This window comes from Hemicordylus capensis, chromosome 3, assembly GCF_027244095.1.
Source record: "Hemicordylus capensis ecotype Gifberg chromosome 3, rHemCap1.1.pri, whole genome shotgun sequence".
NCBI lineage: Eukaryota > Metazoa > Chordata > Lepidosauria > Squamata > Cordylidae > Hemicordylus > Hemicordylus capensis.
Window position 1 is genome coordinate 114,263,461 of NC_069659.1, and position 18,756 is coordinate 114,282,216.

The window sequence follows — 18,756 nt, forward strand, 5'->3', positions numbered from 1 at the left end:
TTCATATGCCCCCACCCACCTCGTGGGTGTGCACTGAACCGGTTCCGTGCACACCCCTAGATTTCAATGGGATTTAGTCATGACTAAGTTAGGCTGGATGTTGTCTCGTATTTTAATGTACATGTATAAAATAAAGTTTTTACATTTCTAAATAGAATTCAGGAATACCAGAGCAGGGAGAGCAAACAACCCCACCTCTTTGATGGGCAGCTTGATCTCTAAGTCATCAAAAGATGAAAGATATTCAACACTTCCATCCCGGGCTAGATGAACCAGCCGAGAACGCAGAGTTCTCCAGGGGAGGGCTAGACACAAAACAGACTCCACTGCTGAAGCCCACTCACTGGGAGAAATCCTTCCTGTGAAAAATAAAATAAAATAAAGAGCATTTCATGTGATAGTTGACAGTTCTATAATTTTTTTTTTAAGGATCAGATAGCTACCTTGCAGGTGATAACAATTTATGTGTATGGAGCCACTAGGTTCAGAATAGAAATATGGTTGCAGGAAAAGCCCTGAAGCTAAAAATATTAAATAGCTGGAATAACTGAATGGGGAAATGATGTTATTTTTACAGAATACTCAGATTTTCCCCAGAGTCTTTGGATGGATAGGGTGGTATAGAAATGTAATAAATAAATATTCAAATTACTACCCATAGTTGCAGTGTTTTATCCATCTGAAATGCAAGCATAGGAACTACAATACAATTTTTTCTATCCTACATCTATAAATAGACTCTAGATTTCTACACAGACATCAAACTGATAAACAAAACACGGATGCAATCCTAGGCACACTTACCTAGGAGAAACTCCCATTGCAGACTGTAGAACTTTCTTTTGAGTAAACAACTAGGTTTCTGCTATAGATGGGAGACTACAAGGAGGACAATCCCTACCATTCTCTAAAAGTTTGACATCAGAGATACATAAGATACTAACTGGAAACTTGTTCATTGCCAAAGGACAGACACCAAAAATGTAACTCGAAAACTGAATAAATTCACGTACCTCCCCAATCCAAAAAATTTCTGTGGCCACAAGGTTTAGGATGTATACAGAAGACTCCCATGCCTGTCATGACTGCTGTTCCATTCACGTCAATGATCAGGAAAGCAGCTTCATGTCCCAATTATTTTTTGCACATGAAGGTGTTCTTGTACACAAATGAGGCATCTTGAGTGTGCACAATGCTCCATTTAGCACACTGGACTAGTCTGAATTAAGCCATCTGGATCTTTGTAATTAGTCTAATTTGCAAACAGAGCACTCCAATCCCCAGCTGATGGACATCCTGTGCTCCCTTGCTTATATCTAGGCAATTTCCAGCGCAAGACCTGGAGACATATATTTCAGAGTATTTTGGAGATGATGGCCTAGCGACTGAAATCTCAGAAACTTGTTAAATTGGTACAATTCACATGGCTGAAAGCCAGTCGAAGGAAACATAGGACCAAGCTCACCAGTTTTAGAAATAAAACTTTAGCACTTGAGATCCTATTCTTTTCAGCCTATAAGGTAAGCACTGCAGGTCTGCCAGGTTTATGACAAGAGGTTTCTGGGTTCCACAAAAGTGCCCTGAGGATAGCCATAAAAAAGCACTTCATCAAAGGCAGCAGATGGAAAAATTGCCATGGTGACTGACCAGGAGAGGGATCTTGGGGTCGTGGTGGACAGCTCGTGGTGGACAGCTAAATGGAGCATCGTGCACACTCAAGATGCCTCATTTGTGTACAAGAACACCTTCATGTGCAAAAAATAATTGGGACATGAAGCTCGTAAGTGTTGACTTAATGTGTGGCAGCTGTGAAAAAGGCCAATTCCATGCTAGGGATCATTTGGAAGGGGAAAATAAAACTGCTAATATTATCATGCCCTTATACAAAACTATGGTGTGGCCACACATGGAGTACTGTGTACAATTCTGGCTACTACATCTAAAAAAGGACATTGTAGAACCAGAAAAGGTGCAGAAGAGGGCAACCAAGATGATCAGGGGACTAGAGCACCTTTCTTATGAGGCAAGGCTACAACACCTGGGGCTATTTAGTTTAGAAAAAAGACGACTGCACGACTGCAGGGCAACATGATAGAGGTCTGTAAAATCATGCATGGTGTGGAGAAAGTGGAGAGAGAGAAATTCTTCTCCCTCTCACATAACAGTAGAACCAGGGGTCAAACCATGAGATTGATTACCAGGAAATTTAGGACCAGCAAATGGAGGTACTTTTTCACACAACGCATAATCCACTTGTGGAATTCTCTGCCACATGATGTGGTGACAGCCAACAACTTGGATGGCTTTAAGAGGGGTTTGGATAACTTCATGGAAGAGAGCTCTATCAACAGCTACTAGTTGGAGGGCTACAGGCCACCTCTAGCCTCAGAGGCAGGATGCCTCTGAATACCAGTTGCAGGGGAGTCATGGCAGGAGAGGGCATGCCCTGAACTCCTGCCTGTAGGCTTCCAGTGTCATCTGGTGAGCCACTATGTGAAACAGGATGCTGGACTAGATGGGCCTTGGGCCTTATCCAGCAGGGCTGTTCTTACATTCTTTACGAATTTGTTAATAGCACCAGCCCAATACAAATTATTTGGGTACCCCAGGGGCGGAACAACCATTCGAAGAATGGGTTCAAAGCACCCGGGCCACCACCAATCAGGCACCCCCCCATGTATGACATCAGATGCAGGGGCGTTATTTCGGTCCCAAATGGTGCCGTGTGGCCCCATTTGGAGCTGAAATCAGCCTGCGCTGCATCTCCTTAAAGGCAAGGAGAGGCGCTCCTGGTCTTGCTGCAAACGCCGCCGGGCTGATTAATTTCCCTCCCAAACGGGGCTGCGCGGCCTCGTTTAGGAGAGAAATTGGCCCACGCTGCATTGGCAGCACCGCCGGAACGGATCAGGGAGAGTCACTCTGGCCCATGCTGCCCAATGCAGCACAGACTGATCTCCTTTCCAAATGGGGCTGTGCGGCCCCATTTGGAAGGGAGACCATGTCCCCGACATCTGACGTCAGATGCGAGGGTGTGGCTAGCTGGGCCCCTGTGTCTGATGGGGTTGGGCCAGGGGGCAGCCGCCGCGGCCACACACGGGTCACCACCAGCCTCACTCCGCTCCTGGGAAACCCCACTACTTATGTCCATCTATTGCAGGTGATCTACTGCCCATCGACTTCTACTCTCTGCTCCCTGTTCCTGTCCTCCTGCTGATTTACTATAGTTAGCTATTCACATTTCAATGAAATGCAGCAATCTCAGAGAAGCAGCTAGTGATTGAAGTTTGTTACCTGTATAATTTGGATCATATTGTCTAAAAGCTGCAATGAGTTCTGATCTTCGTGTGTAAAGTTTCTCTCGCAGACATTTTAAGGCAGATAGCTCAATCGCAGTCACCCTACAAAGAAAATAATCAGAATGGGTAAGGAGGGGATCAAAATCTCTCTAATATTTCATTTCCACATTCAACCAAACTTCTACATAAATTAAGCTAGTTTAGTGGTTTTGAAATTGTTTTCTAATGCATACAAAACAATTCAAAGTCCTAAATTTATTAGATGGCTTGATCAAACTGATCAGTGGTATACAGTCAAGTTGATCTGAAAAACATTCATCTATACTGGAAAAACCAACCATTGCATGTGTTGAATAACCCCTGATAATTACTCAGTTTTCTGCCAGCAATTCAGAGCTGCTTCACACTTTAGCTTACTGTGTACAATATACATTGTATAAAAACAAAAAATATGACACATGAGGAACATAAACTAGTCTCATTCACCGCAAACACACAGAAAGGAGGTCTGATTGGCTACAGTCAACTGCCACATGTATACATGTACAAAAAGAACCCTGTGTGCTTCACATAATGTATTAAAAGGGAAACAAGTTTATTTGCTTTTATAGTAGCAACATACTGAGGTCATTCACACAGTCAAAACACGGTGCCCTACCATTTGGGAGCTGCGTGTGCTCCCAGTTTTTGGTTATGTGGAAGCAAGGTAGGAGAAAAACCTGGGTAGAAGCAAGGTAGGAGGAAAAGCTCCCCAGGTTTTCTTCCTGCCTTGTTTCCACACAACTGAAAAGCACACACAGCTCCCAAACCCGGGTAGGACACAGTTTTTGATTAGGGGTGTGCACGGAACTGTCTGGCCTGGTTCGGTTCGAGGCCAGACTGGCCTCGAACGGAACCGGACTAGTTTGGTCCGGCCCCACATCAAACCCCCCCCCAGTCTCGCAGAGGGCATTTGCGCATGTGCAGCGGTTGCCAAAATGGCAGCCGTTTGCTCTTACAGAGGCACGAAAGGGCTGAAAATGCTTCAGTTACCTGGCTGCGGCGGCCATGGTGCTGATGAGGAAGGCCGGCGGGAGGAGAGGGAACCCACGCGGACACACACATACCCTGCAGTTTCAGCAGGTACTTCTCCTTGACTTTAAAATTTTAAAAAAACAAATTCACGGACCTGCCGAACCGGACTCAGCGGTCCGGATCTGGTCCGATGGAACCAGGGGGTGGTGGTGGTTCGGTTCGACCACAAACCTATGAACCCCCGGACCGAACCGCCAGACCGGTCCACACATCCCTATTTTTGATTGTGTGAATGACCTCATTATGAATCTGGATTTGGCAATAATTGGTTAGTACAATTCTGTACATCAGCTCTACATGCCACAACCAAAACTGTGTTATTCACTAGACTAGCTTTCTGATCAGCTGACAGTGGGTCAGGGCATTGTTGAATTCTGAACATTTTCCAAAATGGATGGATTGCAAGCCCCATTGCCAAAGCTATCACTCCTTCTGAACACCTCTTTTTCTTCTAGCTTAGCAAATGGGGGTGGTGGCGGCTAATACTATTCAGGGGTAGGATTTGGGTTGCTAAACCTGCTTAAATTATTAGCAAATGAGTACAATTAGGTTGTTGTATGTGCTACCTCTGTCCTTACTACAGTCCATATATGTATGGTGCAGGACTAAAAGCACATAAGGGGACATAAAGGACAACAAGGACATCACTTATACTTTCCTGCCTGAGTTAAACCCCTTAATCACAATTCTAAGAGCACAATCCTGCAGCTGATCTGCACACACATATGAGCTATTTTCGATGGGTGGCATAGAAATGAAGTAATACATACGTACACAAATTACATACATATGGCGTGTGCAAAACCACACCACCTTAAGGGAGGCTAATTCCCTCTCCTTGTTCTTAGCCACCTCCATGTTCGGCTGTTGTTTCTTTCCTCAATGCCTCCTCAGCATTCCATGGCTCCTGGGAGCCACTGAGTATGTTTGGTCCATGTCAGAGTGTGTTAGGGGGCTCTTTCCTTTCCCTTTTCTTTTAATTGCTCATTCTCATGCCTAATGCCTCTCCCAGTTACTAAAGTTACAGTAAAAGGAATTTTGGGATATTGGGTTAAAGGAAATTGGTGGCAGGGGAAGAATGTTAGGATTTAAATATACGAAAAAGGTAATTGAACATAGGTGGGGATAGTACCCACCACAGGCTCTGTTCAGGGAACAGCAACATATGTTTCCTCAATCAATAAACATCATAAAACTTGGTCATCTCACTGTTGTAACATCATTTATACCAAACAGTTTTACATTCTAAATTCCTATTCAAGCATTTTGTTTTTAACTAGCATGCATGCTTTCCTTACCTACCTCTGATGAAGAGTCTGTTTCCGTGTGGATTTGCTGACTTGATACTGAACAAAGCGAGGGATCAGATCCGGATTGAGTTTGATGTAAGCCCCGCGATTACTTCCTTCTGCATAGTAGTTAGAGGCAGAAAAAATAGTAATAACCTGATTTTAAAAGGAAAGAAAATATTCAGATTAACAAATCTGAATTAAGAAATGAAGATTTCAGACTGGAACTGGCAACACCAGAGAATAGTTGCAAACCAACCAAGTCAAATGCAAAAGCCTAACCAAGGCAGCAGTCCTGAAGACTTTCTGCTATAGAATGGGAAATCACTGCCTTCATAATCCCTTCAAAAGTAATGGGCTTCTGTGTATACTTTATTATAATAGAAGAATTGCACGGACACAACATCTTTATCCAATGCAGTGAAGAAGACAATTCATGTTGTTTTGATCACAAATGAAACTCCATGTAATAAACATGTGGGACGCTCTCATTCAGTTCATGGAAGGGATCACTTGCACACATGAAGATCCTTGTGTACTGTGGAGTGACTCCCTCCATCACACCATTTTATTTGCCAAAGTCATTTCAAGAAGTGTGGAGGAGCTTCCACTGTTCCACCTGGAAGAATTCAGGAGGAACTAAGGAGGGAGAAGTGACAATAGGAAAATGAAAGCCAAAAGGATTTCTGTCGTACGTTGCTTCACATTGTGTGGAAGAGAAGTGGTGGGTATGAGAAAGAAAGGGAAATAGTGTGTGGTGAGAGGAGGAAGGCAGGGCAATTCTTGGTAATGGTTGTCGGCTACTTTGGAAGGTGGCAACCGACAAACTAGTTACCAGCCAATGCCCTTGTAGGGAAATGATTATGTAATGGACTGTAGAATGTTATTTTGTCAGGAAAGGGTTGACACATTTTCTATGCAACTCCATAGGTGTGGCTTGTGGAACCCCTGCTGGTGTTAAAAACTGCCAGAGAAAGGGGAAGTGAGTTCAGTTGGAGTGTGTGAATCCGGTAGTGAGCAGACAGCCTGGAAAGGGGCTGGTTGTCAAGAAAAACCTGGATTAGGAGGATCAGTTCTAAATAAAGAAATCACTTGGGTTTTTTAGTAGGTAAGTTTTTAAAAGTATGTTTTTAAAAGGAAGTTCTGTGAAGCAACAAGTTAAAGATTAAATTATATGACAACTGTGCAAAAGCTGTAAACAAAGAGCTGTACTGGAAAAGAAACATCTGTAAGAGAACAAGCATACAGCCCTACTGTACTAGTAGTGAATGGAAACAACCTCTGAATCTTTAATCAACATACCGTTATCTTATTATTTTTATTCAAGAAGTAATCTGAATGGCTCTGTTAAACCTTCCATAACTATACAACTACATTACTAGTCCAGAAGATAAATACCTACTATGTGCCATGAACCAGAGTAGGTGGAAGCAAAACTAAGGAAACAACAAAAGGTTTAACCAAAAACTTTAAAGAAATATCAACTAGCACACTTAACACTACACCCTCTCATCACAGCCCTATATAATAATAATTCTGTCCAGTAACTCCACTCCCAACACACACCTAAAACTGGATGCAAAGGACTGCTTGCTCCATTCCTTATCTATTTTTCTATTGAGGAAGAGAGGAGAACTGACAAAGAAGTAATCACACACACTGCTTTTCTTGAGTACTTCAACTATAGGCAGTGACTATCAGTTAGATACCAGATACAAGTTCCATCTCACAACTACTGTACCAATTACAAAAGTCAATAGTGTAATGTACAATATAAACGATTGTTTACCTTTCCATTATGGCTGATCTCATAGCCTTCCTGTTTGCATTCATGAGACCTGATGAGCATTTTCAAATTATACTTTTTCAGCAACCTGGCAGTAACATCAGGCCCAAAGTAGCAACCTCCTCCTCGATATTTGTTTGGTATACAGCCTTTTTGGTGTACAGGATCACTCCAGAGAATATCCACCACCTTTCAATAGCAAATGAATGCTAGTGACTATTCATCAATCATATAATGCAAACCGTACAACTAGAATTTGAAAGAAATACTGATTTATCATCTAAAAAGCCTTCCTTACTGAGCTGAAGTTCAAAATAATATAAATTGTATTTTACTTATGGTGGTGACACCTCTACACTGATTTAATGAGCTACTCTGAAGGCACAGAATGTTTGCTCAGTGAACAAAGCTGTCAGAATATTTGTGATTCACTTTCTATGAGAGATGGAAAAATTGTCTGTCTGACTGGGATTAAAACATCACAAAGGCTCTATGGTCCCAGCTTTAGAGGGCAAAATGAGGTCTGGGCAAAGGTTCCAGGAGCAAGGGAGTTCAGGGGCAGGGTGGCTGAAGGGAAGATGCAAAGTTGGCAATGAAATGAGAAGCAGGATTCTGAGGAAGGGTTAAGGAGGCCTGGGCACAAGGCAAAGGAGATATGGTACTAATGCAATTTCAAATAGGCCAACATTTTGACTTACAAAGCATGTGTGCAGCAAAGGAGACACGTGTACATTTACTGAGTGTAAAACTGTGCACATGTAAAACAGTGTGGCATTTTTAAGCCAAATTCTCTTTCCCTCTGATGTACTCCATGACCCCTGAAAATATGTCCCCGAGGGTTGTGCAGCCCTCAGGGACATATGAGGGGCACATAGTGTTTCAGAGGGAAGGGGTGATCGGCTACAATTCTGCCCCCAACATCCATGAGTGCCCATGCTGCTTTACTTTGGAATTCAGCAAAAGCACATATGCTTCCTTTGGTACATGAGCATTTTATAAGACAAGTTGTTGACTGATGTGACTTGAAGCAACAGCCAATTTTTTTCTGCAGGCTTCTGGTAAAAAAAATAATTAATATTTCAATTATTTGACTCTGAAACCTCTTTTATTCAGTTTTTATTTTTGATACCAAAACCCCCTCAGATATTATTTATTATTATACCACTTTTTAACCAAAAGTGCTCTGAGTGGCTTACATAGCAAAAAGAATGGCATCTCAATACCATATGTTTTTAAAGGCTTATATGTTTATATAAGGCTTCAGCATACTTGCTTCCATGCCTTCGTTGTTAATTCTGGGGATGTGCACGGTGTGTTAATAGTGGACTTAGGACATTGCACTTCCAAGAGTGGGCTAGAACTGGTTCTGTCAGGAAGGAGGTTACGATGCTTGTTGACATCAGTCACATCCCTCCTGTCTTGTCTTCTCCCACTAGATGCTGATGAAGACCTTGTGCCTTCTTTGATCAAGATGTCTTGTCCAGAAAGGCACTTGTTGACTTCCTTGGGATGGGAACCAACTTCCACACAACTAACACCTTGTGGTGGCTCAGAGTTTGTTTCTGTGTTTGACTTCAATGGTTTTAGCACAGACTTTAGCTAGAATGACAAAATGTTACTGCTTTGAGAAACCACCATAAAAACACACTGGGAAAGTATCATAATCATTAGAGCATATTTATAAATGTAGATTGACACATGCATAATACAGAACTCTTTTGCACATAAGTCCCTGCAGATCTCTCTGAATATGGAACTACAGCAACAGTTCAACTAGGTCTAGGAAAACAGAACGTCCTAAGTCACACATAATGTGATACCAAATAAATTTTTTTAATCTGTTCTTTGTTAATCTTGATCATTTATTTAAATCTACAAAATGCTATGAACATTCTCATTTCAAATACAAAGACAGTCATCCATCCCACAGAACCACAGATTTAAGTTTCACAGATTTCAATAAGATTTAACTTTGAACTAGATTAAAAACACATTGGTAACTGAATAGAAAGAGTGTCTGGTGAGTCTGTTGACTTACCTTGTTTCTCTGAAATAAATTCAGCAAATTCAAATCAGTGGTGTCGGATATCCCACCATGTAAGATAAGAACTTTACTGTCAATTATAGTTGCAAGAGGAAGCCAGCTGTAGACATCTTGTAGAAGATGAAGAATTTTTTTGCCATAGGACTATAAAAAGAAAAATGCAATTAGATTCCATTCTTGAAGGCATCTGAAAATGAAGGCATCTGAAAACGTAGTTTAATTTTAAATTTATGATGCTACTGCAGGGCTTGACAAATCCCCGGTGCTAGGCCATGGTGCCTAGAAATTTAATTGTAGCATATAGGATATTTAGAGGCAAAGTTATCTGATAAAATCTTTATTTGTCCCAGATAGCCCTGTTTCTGTTCCAATTATATAACTTGTTAATGGGGAAAAAGATGTGCCCATTTGCCTCCCCTCCCATAATATCTGTCACAAAGAGCCCTTTCTCACGATCCATGAAAAGGGGCAAGGTAAGGAAGCCTTGCAAAGCATAACTCTCCCGCAGATGATCCAATTCTTGTTGCTGGGTTGCTGGATCGGCAGCCCAGATGATTGCCGGCTTCTGCTGGTAGCTCCCAGGGTTGGACTGCCGGGACGCACCACGTTGTCCTCTAGAACTCCCAAAATGCATCGTGTGAGTGTGCGGTGCATAATGGTAATCCCCCCTCCCCGAAGCCAGCTGGGGCTGGCAGACGATCAGTAAACCGAGGTAGATAGATAAAATTTATTATGATCGTAGATCAGACAGTGCAACAACAACAAAAATTACATAAGACTAGAGCATATAATACAAACAATGTAGCAAAACCTAGCCATATTGAAAGTGATCTCTTTACAAAAGTTAGATAACAAAAACTCTAAGTAAAATTCATCAGAGTGATCTGAAAACTTCCCCAAGATAGGATAAATTAGTTTTAAATGAGCATTGCTATAAAATTTACAATATAAAATAACATGAGGGGTAGTTTCTATAGCACCCATTCCACAGGGGCAAATCCTTAAATTAAATTGAATCCCTTTATATCTACCATCCCTACCAGCCGTCGGAACGGCGTTTAGGTGGGCAAGAGTAAATGGGCGCCTAAATTTAGGGATAAGAATATTATCTAAATATGCTTGCAGTTTGGAATAAAAAAGTTGTTTCCCCAGATAGATACCGTTCTTAGAGTAAACCAGGGTTAGCAGAGCACTTGCTCTCCTATTCCCATTTAAGGGGGTGGCTCTGGGTTTGCCACCGAGACACCGCCAGGATCGGGCACAATCCCAGCAGTATAGATGTGCAGGCAAACTGAGCTGGGCTTCCTTAGATTGGTTGCGTCTGCCCGTTTGAATAGCTTCAAAGTCTGCTAATTATATCAAGTGTTCATTGTTTGGATCCTAAATGTTGGGGATGACTCCTGGATCCAAAGAAAGGTTGTCAAGGCCTGTGTACTGCTTTGAGAAGCCACTGAGGCTATTCACACGATGGCAGAAAATTAAGCTAGCGGGGGCTAGCCCAATTTTCTCCCATCGTGAGAACCACCAGGCTCAGCTGTGACCCCGGTGGTTCTTAAGCACGTCACCTACTTAAGTAGCCCTGCCCTAAACCCAGGTTAGCAGAGCGAGTGCGCCGCTAATCTGAGCTCTACAATCGTGAGTTGCCGTGATGCGGCTCCGTGCCTTGGCAACCCATGGGTAGACCCCCGACCGGAAGGCTTAAAAGCAGCCACCCAGCTCGGGGGTCTCTCCAGCATGCCCTGTGTGCTCACGCAGGGCATGCTGGAGCTTCTGGGGGCCATGGAGCCCCCGATCCCCCCAGCCTCCACTGGCTCCATAATGGAGCTGGCAGTCATGTGGGTGGCCGATTTGGCTGCCCGAAGCAGACTGCTGGGTCGTCTGCGGGGAAAGCAGGCTAAGCCCGCTCTCCATGCTAACCCTCTCCAGGCGGCTCCCACTGATTATGGGAACTACCTCACTGTTTAAAACAAAACAAAACACTGGAAAATAGGTTCTTGCATATGATTTTTAGAACATCTCTAAACACATCCTTCACAGAACCAAATTCCACTCTGTAATGTACTAAACTTGTTCATATGTGCATGTCAGTAGGTGTGTGATCAAACAAAACTACAGTCTTTATAGCCACACAATCAAAGCAAATATTGTTAACCCAATGGTGGCTTTCACAGTACTTAGGTACCAGATACATGCTATATGGCAATTGTGCATATAAGTCTGACCACTAACATCTTACAAGCTACATGTTGATGGTATAAATTTTTTGTTTCATTGGCCCTTGGCTCATTTTATGGGGGTTTTCTTTACTCCCTCCCTGAAATTATTTTGTACTTTTTTATAATGTTACTATTTTTCTTGTGATTTTGGTTTTAAATTGTGTTATTGCTATTTGTTGCTTCTAACATATGTTAGCTGCCTTAAGTGCTTCATCATGAAATGAGAAATTGGGGTACAAATCTTAAAAAACGCATCTCTTGCAAATGGCATGGTACAATCCTACTTTAAAATGGCAGTCATTTACCTTCTAGTAAAGAAACTATTTGAGGCTGCATCCAGGTGGACCCACAGTTCCACAGTCCCCCATCCAAATGTGGATGTACTGGAGACAGTCCTCTCTGCAATCAGCCAGACTGCAGAGAGATGGTAGAGCTCGCTGTGTGGGCTTCCTTCTTGACTAAAGGAGAGCCTGATTGCCAATCACATCAGAGTTGAAGAAGGAGCTTCCTTTCTTAACTCGGGTTGCAGGGGATGCGGCTTGCAGTTCAGAATTCAGACATACTGCCTGGAACCTGCGTGGAACCTCGGGTTGCAGAGACAAACTCACTACAACCCGAGGGTTCAGATTGGAGTTCCAGATCTGAAGCCCTGGTTTAGTCGCCACACCAAACAACATTTGCCGCATTTGGATGTAATGTCCATAGAACTGCTGGCCCATTCAACTGTGATTCCATGTTACGTCAGAATGTGGCCTTAAATTTCACAAAACTGAATAATTTCCAGCCAGTGTCCAATCTGTCATTCTTGGCAGGACATTTGAATGTTAATTAAGCTCTTAAGATCTTCAGGAGAGGCCCTCTTGTGTGCTCCATCACCTTTCAAGGTTCACTTGGTGATGTGTGATATGACTTTCCCTATGTTGCACCTCTCTCTTGGACTTGTCAAGTGGTTGGCTCCCTCCTTGTCTAAAGCTGAAGAGGCTGCTGTTTCACCCTGCATTCTCTAACCTCCTTAAGTGAGTTTCCGCCCCGTCTCTATGTTTTGTTTTTTCCCCCTTTATTGTTGCCATTTTGATGTCATTATTATTTTCTTTTATGGTTGCTATTTTGATGTCATTATTTATGCTTACAATCTGTTGGTATAGTCCATTTTGTGTCTCCATTTGATGAGAAAAGTAAAATAAGTTTCTTTTAATAAAGGCGTACATAAATTAAACAAGCAAATAATGTATTGGTCACTTTCCTGCAAGTGCTTCTGGGATGCAAATGGGGGGAAAGGAGCAAGCCTTTGCAACTACTGTGCCATGGCTTCAATTTATTCAAGCAACCACTGACAAAAGAAGGGACAAAATGCTTACCCGGTACTTCTTCATAACTTCTTTGGTAAAACCATATCTGAAATGAATAAAGATGTCTCATATTGGGCTTAGGAAAGGTTAGTGCTATATTCCCCCCCCCCCACCTGAAATATTAACACTCTAATACAAAAAACATTACATGGAAATTTGTATTGTCTACAGTACCCTCCATGCCCAAATGGGCAGCATTGGCCATTCCCAGAGATAAGCAGCCCTATCTTTTCCATTGTCAGCTATGGAATGACTTGCACTTGTGGTTCCTTCCCTTAAGAGCCAGCAGGCCCTGGATCACACCCATTACATATAAGGGATGGTTTTTATTTTTATGTCTTGAAATAGAGGGTGATTGTCATATAGAAAGGCAACATTAATCTCAAGAGATCCAAAATGTAGGACATTCCTAGAAGAATGCAAAGGGATTTTTCCATCTCCCCCCAAATACAGATTTCCAGATTGTTCCTAGTATTATTGGTATGCATTCACTAACTTGTCTCTACTGTGGTGCATATAATAATTCTGTTCCCAGTAGCAACAGAGCTGCTTGTCTATTTTTGCTTCCATTTGCACTGAGCTGCATAAATGTATTATCATTTCCAGGGAGAAAAATGCATATATCCAAGAATAATTATACCTAAGATTCATGATGTAGTCTTCATGGTTTCCTCTATTCAAGTGTAAATGGTTAGGGTAGACAAGAAGAAATGCAAACAGGATTATAAGAATTTCTATGGAATTTTTCCCTCTATCAACAAAATCACCATTAAAAACGTATGGATTTTCTTCTGAAGGAAGGCCATTCTGCAGGAAAAGACAAAATGTAGGGAAATTCACAAGTGGATTTGGAAGTGAAGCTTATATTATCAGACAAGAGTTGAATGACCACACATGATCCCCTCTCCCCACCTCCTCCCTGTCTTGATCAGTGTAACTCAAGTGCTCATTTGTGGTACTGCCACTTTGCACGAGTTGCTACAGTTGAATTGGGGCTAGCATCAGGTCCTGGTGGCAGAATGAGATCACCAGCTAGGATGATCTCAAGCCCCAAAATATAGGTTGCTGTCCCCACAGTGCACACAGTACAAATTGTCACTGCTGTACAATATTACATCTTATATGAACCATATCTAATGTGCAAGTGTTTTCCTCAGTATGCTAATCCTTATAACAAATTGTGTACCAGCTCGCTATTAATATAGTTTTTGTTAAAGACTACAGGCCTAACCTGAGATGAGAGAAGGAGAATGACTTGCCCAAGGTCACTGGGTCCATTAGGCAGCACATCCAAGGATATGAAATCACGGACACTGGGGATCAGAATTTTGTCCAATGGCTCTGTGTCTCCCTCAGCGCCACACATTCAGGCAGAGTTCTGAACAGAGCTTGTGCACAACTGTACACATGATGCAGGCTCTCTATACTCATGATCAGGAGCCCAGCTTTTGTGGAATCTTCAGCCGTGGGCTCTCTCCATATGTGGAGATTGACTATGCTTGTATGGTTAGGCCTTCAGTTGAATATGTAGAGATGAAGTAGGGGGCGGTTAGAGCAGGCCTGCTCCCCTACATTTTGCTCCCCCCCGCCCCCGCTGCATTCTTTTTTCAAATAATGTTTAAATAACAAAATGTTGCTTGCACTTAGGACTAATGAGGACCAGATGAGCTGGCCCCTCTACCTTTTTTGGATGGAGGCAGTCCCAGCAATCATATGCAAGCCCTTCTTAACTCCTCAGATGACAGGGGAATTTAAATATTCTTATATAAAACACTTTGAGCGCACAGTCGCTCCAACCGCATGGGCAGAAGCGATGTTTATTCACCCTGGGAAGCCTTTTGCAACATTGGCTTTTGACATTATATTTACATTTCAAGTACACAAATCTCATCTACCTTCAACATTCAAGATGGGATTTCTGTCCCAGTTCACTTTCCTTGAGCATTTCTCTAGTTTTAGCTAATGCCCAGGGCTCTGGGGGGAAGGGATGAAATTAAATCTATAGTACACACAGGAAAAGAGACGGAAAAGGTAGCTTTTCAGAAGAGATCATTGCTACTGTTGCTTCATTAGAGTGCCTTCCGGGTTTGTGCTTAATTAGCTTCCCTTTGTCAATCTGCCTTTTAATTCCGCTCCTGGATGTCTATATGCATAGCATCCATTTAACACAGACTAATTTAGCAACTGGCAATTTAAAATAATGTGTGGGGTTTGGGGGAGGGGGTGGTTTGGAAGAACAATGCTGTGAAATGGTATAATTTAACAATGATTAGTGCAGTGAATGGAAGTATCTCCAAACTGTCTACTTTAATTAAGTAAATATGTTATGCTTAAGAGCAGTTACTTAAAAACATTAAAGGCAAATGTTAGCTAGCAGTCTAAGTGGCCTCAGCCAGTGTTAGAATATTCACTGAAAATCATTTAACTGTTTCCCTTTCCATTCCCCACCAACCCCTCCCCTTCCCAAAGGCAGTGCTCACTTGTAAGGAGAGCAATGTGTTGCAGCTACGTCAAATAATTATTAAACCACACTATAATCCGAATCAGAGATTGTGAGCCATAAAGCAATTAGCAGCCAAGGGAAATCTACCCATCTACCACACAGAGCTTATCCTAAATGCTCAAAGCACATTAACAATATGATAGAATGTAAAAAATGTAAAAATAAAAAAAATACCGGAGCATCCTGCCCTGAAGGCTCCCATTGCACAACATGTGGATACATAAGGTAGGGACAGAGAAAAGCGATCATCCCCAGTCTTTTGTTCACAATGGTCCACAGTTGCTTTTCTATATATTTTCTATATTTGGGAGGCAACCAGAAGCAGGTGCTGGGCTTTGCTGTAGTGTAGAATGAGAATTTTAGCATTCTGGTGGCAAAGCAATTTGGATACAATGATCCTGCAGCTGTGGCATGGAAGTGCTGCAAAAATAAAGCATCTTTTCTAATTGCAGTCATCTATTGTTAAGAGCTGCTAGGATCAGAATCAGGAAACCATAGTTCTGTGTTGTGTTGCTACTGCCCTGTATGGTGAGCTATCAGTATTGCACTTAGAATGCTCCCTAGGTAGTAAAGGCTTCCTAGACTCAAGCGTGCCTCATTCCACCCAGATTAGATATTGGCTCCCTTTGACCTTATAGACAATTAGGCTTCTGGGTCAATGTGGAACTTGTCTGGGTAACACAAGGATCCATAATAATTCATAGCCCCCTGTGGATTATTCCTCTTTGTGCTCATGAAAATAGATTCTGCATTCAGAGATACATGCAGCCAAGAGGCACACACTTCAAAGTCATATGGAAACTACGTTTTCAGGCAATGTGGAAATAGAATTTAGAAACATCAAAATGCTTTCCCCTGCAAACAGAAAAGTGATAGCCAAGGGCAGAGGGTACAATATGACAGACTTGCAAATGAAGCTGAAGTTAGTACACAGGTATAAGAAGCAGAAATAAAGACAAAAATCTCCACTAGAGAAAATGGCCACATGGAGGCTCTACAGATAGGGCTTTTAATTTGAATCCACTCCAGATTGGAGTGTGACAGTCCACATATTAGTTTTGTTTACCTCAACGTCCCTGCAAGCTATCAGGGACGAGTACACACCCGACTCTGCTTTTCCCTGAATGACTGACAATTTTGCTTTGCACATGCTCCCTCTGTCAAACTAACAACAACAACACAAAAAAGGTCTCTCGCCTATGATTGGTTGAAGAAAAAACCCAGAGCAAGCTGTAGGATTGCTCACACAGGAACAGGGATTGTGGAGAGGAGCTGACCCCATGTGGACTGTCCCATTTAATCCCCAAATTAGACATCTTGTGAATCTGCTGCGAAGCAGATTCACTCTTCAGAAACCCCAGGGCATAAAGGCATGTGTGAATAACTCCATGGGAGTATTTCCTGAGAGCCTACTTCCTTGTCAGAGCAAGAGAGCATGAATAAGTTCTGTATATCATTAGCCCCAAAGATGTCCACAGTCCTAGCACTCATCAAGTGTTATTGTCAGGGAATGTCTTTAAGAAATTTCTTAAGCACCCATTTTTAAAACTACTTTTCTGATTGAACAAAATAGTTTAATTTTGAGGTGAACAGGATGAAAGCAGCCCAGTGAGAGACAAAAGCCATGTCTCTTATTAGCACTAGGTTCAACTCAGGTTTCTTTTCAGTTCCCTGCATGTGAATATGCAATAAAACAGCACGTCCTGTTTCTGAATACTGAAAGGAAGTAAATGATATCTAAAAGGAAATAAGTTGGCACTTATTGTAGGAAACGCTGTGCCTCCATTCAATCATAAAGGACAACTCAGGTTGTTGGTTATTTTTATATTTATCTTTAAATTTTTATACGGTCTTTCATTAAAAACAATCTCAAGGGGGTTTACACAACATTGAACAACATGGGGGGAAATGAGCAGCTTGTCTCACAAGCAGCCAAGAACGGGCTGGGTTGCCCCTGAGAACTGCCGGTAGGTGAGTGGCTCCAGGCAGCACCTCGGCAGCAAACCCACCAAACAAGTCTGCCAGTTTGCCGAAATTAAGGGTGCGCTCGTGCCCTTAATCCTTCCTAACTGCTTGTGTGTTAGCGATGGCTGCTTGCAGCTGGTGCAGAGACACTGCGGGGTCTCCAGCAGATTCCCACAAAATTAATTATCTATCTATCTATCTATCACATTTTTATACCGCCTGATATGTACATCTCTGATATGTACTGTACTTGCGTGGTGCAATGTGGGATTTCCGGGGGCTGGGATTATGTATCCCAGCCCCTGCACATTCGTGCTGCATGAGGCATATGCATGTCGTGTAGGCATGCGATCCATGTGCCCAGGCTATTCATGTCACTCATCTGCAGGGAAGGGAAGGTTAGCGAACCTTCCTTCCCACATACCTGCCCACCCTGGCTCATGATTGTGAGAAAGGGCACTGAGATTTAAACGGATTTGTAAGTGGTTCATAAAAGTCATTTGAGGACCACATCCCAGAAAGGTAAATATATGCTTTCAAGAACAGGGAACCTTTTAAAGCAGATAGATCGGACATAGCTTGATGAAAGTACATTTGAAACATTCTGAAATCAAATTTGCTATTCTGAGGTGGGGAGATGACAAGGAAGATTAGAAGGTCTGCTCCCACAAGGAATACCATGTGGCACAGGGAGATAATATTCAATAAGGCTATCCACACAAACAGGGCAGCCCAACCTGGGCTTGGCTGCCCAGCGTTGCCTCAGCCCCAAGCCAGGAAATTTACCCCAGGCTTTAACCTGGGTTGAAAGGCATGAGCATGCCCTTATCCCCACGTTCAGGGTTAATCCCCAGGTTCCTCCTCCGGCTACCTGCTCGGCTTCTCACTTTGGCACGGCTTGTGTACTACGTGAGCGGCAGAGCCTGTAAACAAAATTCAATTGTGTGCAGGGAGGCAGGCAGGAGGCTGCCTCCCAGCCAGCCCTCTGCCCTGCCAGCAGTTTTGGTCATGTGAACAACCTTATTGTTTATTTTGAAATGAAGTGTTCTATGTACTTTGAGCTGGGGCTGTGCATCAGGGGTCTTCCAATGGATTTCTGAAGAAATTAACTCCCAACACAACACCCCCCTCCCTCTGTGTTTTAATCCGCCCCCAACACACACACATATTAGGTGTACAGATGTACATGGAGCTGCAGTCAATACTTCAGTCAAGCTACTTCTTTGGTTGGAAT

The 18,756-nt window shown here is 42.6% G+C and overlaps 1 protein-coding gene across 7 annotated transcripts in view; it reads right to left on the reverse strand.

Moving 5' to 3' along the window:
• The window catches only part of PPEF1 (protein phosphatase with EF-hand domain 1), a 69,710-nt gene that overhangs the window by 4,951 nt on the left and 46,003 nt on the right, over positions 1-18,756 (reverse strand). For all 7 annotated transcript variants that reach the window (XM_053304617.1, XM_053304619.1, XM_053304616.1 and 4 more), the window contains 8 exons: positions 13,695-13,861; positions 13,064-13,100; positions 9,484-9,633; positions 8,715-9,044; positions 7,449-7,634; positions 5,673-5,815; positions 3,292-3,398; positions 196-359 (listed from right to left, as the gene is read on the reverse strand). In XM_053304617.1, the coding sequence (XP_053160592.1) occupies positions 196-359; positions 3,292-3,398; positions 5,673-5,815; positions 7,449-7,634; positions 8,715-9,044; positions 9,484-9,633; positions 13,064-13,100; positions 13,695-13,861 (1,284 nt within the window). The remainder of the gene's footprint in view (positions 1-195; positions 360-3,291; positions 3,399-5,672; positions 5,816-7,448; positions 7,635-8,714; positions 9,045-9,483; positions 9,634-13,063; positions 13,101-13,694; positions 13,862-18,756) is intronic.